This window comes from Belonocnema kinseyi, chromosome 9, assembly GCF_010883055.1.
Source record: "Belonocnema kinseyi isolate 2016_QV_RU_SX_M_011 chromosome 9, B_treatae_v1, whole genome shotgun sequence".
NCBI classification, from domain to species: Eukaryota; Metazoa; Arthropoda; class Insecta; order Hymenoptera; family Cynipidae; genus Belonocnema; species Belonocnema kinseyi.
The window spans coordinates 90,168,057-90,177,572 of record NC_046665.1 but is presented as its reverse complement, the minus strand read 5'-3'; the positions used below and the strand labels follow the sequence as shown (position 1 = coordinate 90,177,572).

The 9,516-nt window shown below is 26.5% G+C and overlaps 1 protein-coding gene across 1 annotated transcript in view; it reads right to left on the bottom strand.

Annotated features, from left to right (window-relative positions):
* Positions 1-8,402: 8,402 nt before the first annotated feature.
* Positions 8,403-9,516, bottom strand: part of LOC117180306 — an 8,032-nt gene continuing 6,918 nt past the window's right edge. Inside the window, exon 2 of the mRNA XM_033372731.1 lies at positions 8,403-9,212. Coding sequence (XP_033228622.1) covers positions 8,833-9,212 — 380 coding nt within the window. The 3' untranslated portion in view covers positions 8,403-8,832. The remainder of the gene's footprint in view (positions 9,213-9,516) is intronic.

Below are 9,516 nucleotides of genomic sequence, written 5' to 3'. Positions count from 1 at the left end.
ATTTCCTAAAACGTCTGTTTCAAATTTAAGATAATTTAATTTAAAAAGAGAACGTTTCAATCCAGCGAATATTGTGAAAAAATCCTCACCGATTTGGACCTAAGAAATTTCAAAAAAAGCTGATACTACTTTCCAAGGAGTTCTTAAGCACGATTTTTGATTTTTATATTTTTGTATTTTTCATACCCGATGCTCATATTTTTTTTCTAAAAATTCAACTTATCCATAAAAAATTTGTTTTCTTAGCTTGAAAATTCAAAAAATTTTGTACGATTTTTCCTTTCTTTACTGATAATATTTTTAGCGGAGATTCTGTAAAATGATATTGCAAAAAAGGTCGAATTTCGGTGTTTTCAGAAATGCTGAATAACTCCCTGGTGGAAAAAAATTTACAGGAAAGTAGAACATTACTACAAGTGTGACTTTTTATTAAAAAGTGTACTTTTTTGGAAAAAAATGTTCAAGATTTAACCAAAAAAATACAATTAAATGAAAATAGATAATTTTTTTGTACCTTCAGGAAAATAGTACAAAAATTAAGAATAAAGTATCATTTTCTACAATTTGAATTTTCTTATAACTTTTTGTTAATGTATTATTTACTTTCTACTTAAAATCAACAATACATTGCTGAAAACTATAGCATCTCCTTTTTCAATTCAGGCGAAATTATTCGTAGAAATTAAGAATCTTTAAAACAATGCAAGATTTCACAAAAGTTGAAATAATGAAATACTTGATGGAAAAATGGTTAAAAAATATTTAAAACATTTTCACAAGAATTAACAAATAACTAAAATAAATAACAATCAAAATTAAGAAAAAGTACAACTTTCTTCTATTATTCGAACTAATTTTCTACGTTTTTGTTATATTTTATTATATATTGCTGTATCTTCTTTTAGTTTGAATATCCAAAAAGAATTTACAAAAAAGTAAAACTACAAGAAGCGTTACTATTTTAGAGTGTTACGTTGAATCTTTGAATGTTACAATGACAATTATTCTACTTGACAATTTTTTAGTATGTAAGTGAAAATATTGAATTTGGATGCATAAATAACAATTCAACAATTATTAATTTAAAAAATGGAGTGAGTTTAAAAGATATTTACAAGTTTTGAGAAAATTTTAAAACTGGAAAAGATTAAAAAAAATAAATTTAAATTTTTGAAGAGTTCGAAATAAAATTTTGAAACTTTTTAGAAATCCTTAAAGGTTTTAAGGGAAAAAAGATCTTTTTCAGTTGTGCTCGGAAAGTTCAAAATTATTTCTTCATTTTGAAAAATTGATTTAAAGAGAATCTTTACAAAAATTAATAAATTATTTTCTATTACTAAATGCGAGTTAAACAATTATTGATGTGGAAAGTACTCAAGTAGGCCTAAAATATATTTAGAATTTTTGGAAAGATTATCAAATATTTTAGAACGCAAATAGATTTCGAAATATTTTAAACATGATGCAAATTTTTAAAGATTTCAAATACTAAATTTATAAGCTTGTTTAACAATTTCAAAATATTTCACAGTGATAAAAAATTGGTACCAAACGGGTAGAAAAACCAATAATAATTTTTTGTTCGAAAAAGCAATTTAAAAATATTATTTACCAAGTTTTCAAAACATTTTAAAAACGAATCTGTATGATTTTAAGAAAATCTTTTTACTTTTGCAAGATTTTCAAAAATTTCAGAAAATTGTGGAGTTCCAAGATAATAAAATTATTATTAGATTCCTGCAAAAATTCTTTTATGATTTTTGAAACAAATTTTGCAAAGTACATTTAAAAAGATTGAAAAACAAATTTTAATGTAGTAATAAATGTTTTAAGCCATCAATTTCTCAAAGTAATATAATATCAGAATTTTATAAACTCTTTGATTCATTCTTTACTCAACAGAATTGAAAATTATAGCGTGGATTTCTATTTTTTTCAACTTTTAACTGCACAATCTATATAAGTCCAAATTAAAAATTTTTCATTTTAACGGCTTTCGATAAAAAAAAAATTGCAAAGTGAAAAGTGTTAATAGCTTTCATTTTATACGTGTACATTATTAAATGTTAGAATTAACATTTTTTCAGTTTTAGTTTGAAAAGTTTAAAATTCCAAATTATTCCATTTTGAGTGTCCTAATTGATGGTTCGATTTTTATAAATTCAAGTAAAACCACTTTTATCTTCAAGAGTTCGTGTCTTTTCAGTTTAATGACCATTATTAATTCTTTCCCATTCCTTCAATTTTTATTTGCAGTCAAAAAGTTTTTAAAACGGTCGAAAAGAACAACTTTTTGGCTACATAAGCTATGAATTTCTTCAAAGTGCTTTAGTTTTACTTTTTTGTAAATTCTTTTCAGATATTAAAACTGAAATAAAATGAAAAATTATACAATAAAATTACGAAAAAAGTGTAAAAATCGTTCTGATCATAGAAAAAGGTGTATTTTCCTGTAATTTGGATTGTAATTTATTGCATTTATTTGTATATTCCTGTAAAACTGGTTTTAGTTTTTGTACTTTTTTGTAAACATTTTTTCACAAGGGCTCGTAAAATAATTACCATTTTTTAGTTCTGAGGGTTATTTTAAAGCCAGATTTCTGAATTGTGAAGATATTTTTAGAATTTTTATTCCAGATTTTGTCCAAGACACAAAGTTGGTTTAACAAAAATCGCAAAATGGAACAAATGTGTAAATGCCCTATTTTCTGAAATTAAAATAGCACTTTAAACAATAATATATTATTATATTTGTCAATAAAATAAAGAAAAGGTTCTACCGTGAACAATAGAATAGCGACAATTTTTATATTCACTGAATATAGGAACCTGCCTTTTAGAGACGTTTTTAAATGTTGACTAATACGACTTCTAAAAAATACCTTTTTAGAGTGAAGGTGCTTATTCAGAAAATTTGTACATACAAAATCGACACACCGAAAGTATGGGTGAAAGGATAACAAAAATTTATGTATGTAATTCAAATCGTAGAAGAAATGACTTGCACCTTCAACTTTGTACATCAAAATTTCCGAATAAATAATGTTACTTCTTCATAAGTTTTTTAAAAATGTTTCTAAACATTGCACAGACCCGCACAATAAATTTGGCGGCCTGAGCTGATCTACAATATCCAAAAGTTTTTGATGTCGCTGAAGCCGAATCCGGGGTCTGTTTGACCCCATCCTGTCAGGATCAAAGTGAATTGAAGGTCAAAATGGATAAAACCACTGGATCGGAGAAAACTTCTACTCTCGGACTTTTTTGGGATCTTTCAATCTGAATCCAGAGTCAAATTAACCCTCTCAGGTCAATATGATCAGATCAACGGAAGATCAAAATCAAAAAAAATTATTGAATCGGCATTAACCACTACCTTAAGTGTTTTTAGGGACGCTATATTTGAATCCGCGGTAACATTTTTACCACATCAGGTCGAGCTGAAGGCAATCCCAAGGTCACAATTGAGAAAACCATGGAATTGGAGAAAACCTCTACTCTCATACGTTTTCGAGGTCGCTGAATTTAAGTCCGAGGTTAGTTCGACCCCATAAGTCCAATTTAATGGTTTCTCAATTTTGACCCCGGGATGACCTGCATCCCAGCCTGATCGGTTAAAAATAACGCCGTATTGGGATTTAGCGACCCCAAAAACGTCTTAAGTTAGTGTTTTACGCTGACGCAATAGTTTTCTCTCAGTTTGACCTTCACCTAACCTACAGTCTAATCTAAAGTTTTCAAAATTATCCCGGATTTGGATTCCGTTAACCCAAAAATGTCTGAGAGTAGAGGCTTTTTTCAAATCCAATCGTGTACTTTATTTTAAACTTCACCTGACCTTGGTTCTGGACAGTTGAGACAAATGAACCCGGATTCAAATTCAGCGATCTTGAAAACGTCAAAGAGTTGACGTTTTCTCTGATCCAATGATTTTCTCCCATTCAAAGATTTTCTGCAATCCCATGATTTTTTTCATATTGATCTTGAATTGACCTTGATCCTAAACTGATGGCATAAAAGTGACACTGGATTCCGATTCAGCGACCTCAAAAAAGTATACGTATGATAGTTTAGCTCGGATTGCTGAAATTTTTTCGTGTTGCTCTGTTATTAATAGAAGAGAAAATTTTAATTGTAAATGATTGTTTAACAATGGGAAATAATTTCGTTCTTAACATTTCGTTACCAAACTCTGATTCGTAAGCTTTCTAAACTTTTAAAGAGACAATCAAAATTAAATTATAGACAAAAACTCATTTTGAAGGATTTAAAATAAAATAAAACTTTTTTCATAAATATGAAAAATTTAAGGAGATTTAACTATTTTCAAGATTTCTTAGAAAAGTTCAAATTGTTCAGGTCTTATTTTTAAATAATAATCTTAAGTTTCGAAACTTTAAAAATGCGTAAAAAAAGAATATGAAAGATTTTTAGACAAAGCTTCTCATTTTGTAAGATTCAAATTTTGGTAGGCAAACTGATTTTTGCAGGGTTTCAAGAGAATAAAAAAATGTTCTTATAAGACTCATGAGCAATTGAAAATAATTTTTTGCTGTGAATTATGAAAGAAAATTGAAAAAGATTGCAAAACAGGTTTTTAATTATTTTCTGAAACTTTTGAAAAGAGTATAAAAGATTTTAAATAAATATTTGCAATTTTGCCATATTACATCATTTTAAGCAAAATTTCAATAAGTTTAACAGAAATTCAGAAGTTTTAGAATAGTTTAAAAATAATTAAAACTTGTAAAGTTCTTTTAAGAATTTTGTGAAGCTTCAATTTTCACGAAAATGACAAAAAAAAATATTTTGAAAAATTAATATTAAGAGACCATTTAAAAAGACTTTAAACTATTTTAAAATAATATATTTGAAGAATTTTAAGTAGTTTTAAATATTTTAGAAATATTTGAAACTTTGGAAACATTTCCGAAAATTTATTAAATATTTTGGGATTTCTTTAGCATTCTGAAAGTCCTCAAATTTTTTTAAAAGACTCGAATTTGTCCTAATATATTGTAAAATCCTCTAAAATGTAAAAGAATGTCTTTACAATTTTTTAGATTTATTTTTGTTCAATATTGCATATTCAAAAATCTGTTTTTTATTTTCTCAAGATTCTTTAAAAAATTATATTCGTACAAATTTAAAAACAAACAAAAATTACGCGTCATCTCAAAAAAATTATTATTGTAAGATTTGTAAATTTTTTTAGGTGAACAACTTTTGTCTGTTCATTTTTTCGTATTTCTTGTCAAAAAAATGTTTAGATTTTTAATTTTATTTTTTGAGAATAAAAATAAAACTATACTTCCTATTAAAAAAATTATTCATCAAAATTTATAGACCTTTTTTGGATAAGAAATCTTTTTACGTATCTTGCATAATCAAATTAATTTTTTCAAATATAAAATTCATCAAGGAATTAAACATTTTGCTAAAATTATCATGAAATTCCTAATTAAAAAGACTGCCATCGAAAAAAAACGGATTTTTCCATCCTCAGATGCCCTAATAATGCATTTTTTTGTTAAATTCGTTTTAAAAAAGTATCAGATTTGTCAATTGATCATGAATGTGGCTGCATTTATTATATAAATCCCAATTAAAAAGTCTAACATCGAAAAGAAAAGTTTTTCGTAGGCAGATGCCCCAACAATGCATTTGTTCATTAAAATTGTTTTAAAAAGTCATAAAATTGATCAATAAATTATGAATTCTTTTTCAATTTATCATAAAGTTTATAATTAAAATTTTACATAAGAAAAATTAAGTTTTCTGTCATAAAATACCTAATTAGTGCATTTTTTTATTAAGTTTGTTTATAATATTAACAATAATAATCTCAAGAAGAAATTTCTAAAGCATTATATTGTTTTTATTTAAATTTCTTACAATATAATTTTAAAAAACGTAAAATTATGAGAATTGTTAAAAAACATTCTTTTAAAAAATAATTATAATTAACAATTTTTTATAATATATGATTGTTATATCTTTAAGTACTGTTACTCTATAAAAATTAGATAATTTCAACAATTTTCATGTTATTGACGAGCACCGAGAACGCAAAATAGAAAAAATTGCGATTTTTTTCCTCATATTTGTTTGTTTATTTAAAAAAATTAAAAGCCTAATTAAAAAATCAGATTTCGCAGCTCTCTTGGAAATCTTATAAGCTCTTTTTTAATTTTTTCTATCCAAACCGGACAATATTTGTGGGCTGTTGGTTATTTTTTACCAAAAAAGTAATTTTTTTCACTGTGCTAAAGACAGACAACAAGCAGACCGACTGACAGACGCATTTGTAAAAATCGCATTTTCTTATTTAGTGGGTCACAAAACATAGATATTTGATGAATACAGATTAAGTCAAATTTTACATCAAATGGATATCCTCTGATTACAATGAGAACGTTTAAATCTTTAAAAACATGTTTTAAATTAAATCTAAAACTATTAATATTTGCATTTAATAAAAATTTTACAATAAATAAAATTAGCACATGCCAATCAACTGCAGTTTATTAAATTTATTTTACATTTAATTGTTTATTACTAATACATAGCAAAACTGGAATTAATTGTTTTCTTTTATCGTTTTTTTTCTTTAACTTTCAGATATTTGCATTCAAAGCCTTCCGTTTCTATCGGACTTTAAAATAAAAGATCTAGGTATAAAGATCAATGAAATTAATTTTAAAATAATTTAACAAAATCTTTTCTGAAATCTAATATTGATTCTCAGTACGGAACGGAATGATTCAAAAACATTTTTTTCGCAAAATTTTGAATCATCCATATTTACTTGTCATATAAATTAAAGATGAATTAAAAATAACTTGTAACGTTAAAATCAAATGTCAAAATATAACTGATATAGTATATGATCAATAAATTTTTCCTAACTTAAATTAATTGGTTTAAAAAAAATTTTTTTTCCCTTAACTTTTAGATATTACTATTCAAAGCTTTGAGTTAAGATAAGAAATTTTAAATAAATTAAATTAATTTAATAAATTAAATAAGAAATTTTAAACTAATTTAACACAAATTTCGCTACAATATCTAATATTGATCTCCTATTTGAAAGGAATTGATTTCAAAACATTTTTTAATCAAATCTAAAACTATCCATATTTACGTTTTATATAACCGAAACCAAATCCAAATTGATTCTGATCGGATATGAAAAATTATGGAAAGCGAAGTGGGGAGATCGAAATTAAATAGTCACTCGAGTAATTTAATCAAATTTATTTTAATAATTCGCGAATGGACTCCCGCATTTGCCTGCACATCCACATTACCAAGTTTGCTTCTGGCACTGCTTCAAGTCAACCCGGCCGGAAAAAACCACTTGGTCCAAAAAACCTCCGGGAGAAGTCCTACATGCGTTACGCCAAATTTAGTACAAATGTTAAAGACTGGACTTTCATGGTCCTGATTCGGAAGCAATACAACGAAGATCCCCTTAATAGTCTTTGATAAAGCTTATTTGTTGATTTCCAATTAAACCCTAAACTAACACATGGTCGTGTTTTATACAATATCCGTATATCATAGCCAATTACAGTCTATAACATTTATCTTACATTAGATTACATATTACCATTAAATTGAGAAAAACTGTATTTATTGATATTTTAATGCAACTGTCAATATCTTGTAACTTAATCGATATTGTACATAATTAGTGGAATTTTCTGGACTTGCATTAATTGTTTTTATTTAATTTTTTTTCTTTGTCTTACAGATATTTATATTTCACGCTTTTCTTTTCTACCCAAAACGGTTAAAGAAGAATGTAGCTGTTAAATTTACAAAATGAATTTTAAACTAACTGAATAATTTATTTTTTTACTTTTAACACTTTTTTACTATTTTTTCTATGAAACTGAATGATTCAGAAACAATTTTTTAGGTCTATTTTATTCGTGAGTAGAAACAGCTCTCATTAAGTTCGCTTTGTGACCTCGGCTTAAGTAGAATTTAAGTATTGGATGTGAGAGAAATAGAACTTAAGTAACAAATATTATTGAAATTTTTTTTATTTTAAATAGAGTCAAAATCACTAAAAAAGATTTATTTATTGAGAAACTTTTAGAAGCGCTGATGAAATTTATTGTCCAAATAGGACTTCTAAAATAGGACTACAGTATAAAAAAGAAACAGAAAATATATCTCGTAACAGTACGACTTTTTTAGGAAAAAGTACCGCAAAAGTCATACTTCATTTTAGTTAAAAAGTGTTTTATAGAACAAAAATAATGAAAAAATACCACTCATTTTTTATTATTTTTACAAGCCCTTTTTTAGAGCGAAATTACCCAAAGGTTTAAAAGTATTGATGGAATTCATGCCCCGCAAAAGTACTTCTGAAAGAGCAATAAAGTGCCAAAAAATAACAGTTTTCGGAACCAAACAATCCTGAAAGAACAATTTAATTTGTTTAGAAATTCTCTGCGGGTCTGAAATAATAACAATAATAAAAAAATTTATAGAAGAAAGTAATGCTTTTTTGTTGCTTTTTTCTCAAAAGTTCTTCCCTAAAAAAATAAAGTGAAACTTTTTCGGTAGTTTAGTCCAAAAAAAGTGCAGGTGATACGGGAAATTTTTTAATAAATTAATGATGATAAAGTCATATGGTGCATACTGTTAACCATTTTTTCTCTTTATTTTTTTTATAGCTTTTTTTTGTGATTTGAACTATCTTGGTACTTTAGTTCAATTTCAACTGGACCTTTTTACATGAGAAATCTGATGAGCCATTGTAAGAACGCCACGTCAAAGTAAAATAGAACTTTTCTTGTACTTTTTTCCAAAAATTATTCAGGACTTGTAAAAATTAAAAAACTTTTTTTTCTCTTCACTTGGTTTGGCGTGTACAAAATTGACTTTAGATGAAAACATTTTCAGACTTGGTAGAAGGAAAGGAAAATATTCAAAGTCGCGTTTATTTACTGTGCTACGATGATCATATTTCATTTCTATTTTAATCGGTTTCTTCTTACAATTAAATATGTTCCTAACATTTTCTTTTTCGTCGAGGTAGATTCCAAAAAGATAACCATCTCTTACTCCGCCGAGATAACTTCCTTCTAGTTCGGTGAACTCTTTAGAAATGTAAGCGTAAACGCCACTAAAAGTAAATACATGGTCCGGAGGATATTGTATTTTTGTCCTTTGCCAAAATTTTTGTGAAGTTAATTCTGTAAGAAGAAATAGAAAACAAATTTAAAATTAATAGTAATTAGAGTAATTATCAACATACCCAAATAAACAGAATTGTCACGATTTCATTGCGCGTTGGCAACCCTAGAGTGGCACAACTTATTTTTTCTTCAAAATTGTGTTCATTCCCATACGCCTGTTTTATGGGGTTAAAAAAACCCAGAAGTCAAAAATTAGTTTTTGCGAGATTTTTATACTAATTGTGATTTTTCTGCAGTTTTTAGCAATTTCCTCTTATATTCAGAAACATAGGAGCCCTTTTTCTAGAGCGGGGGGGGGGGG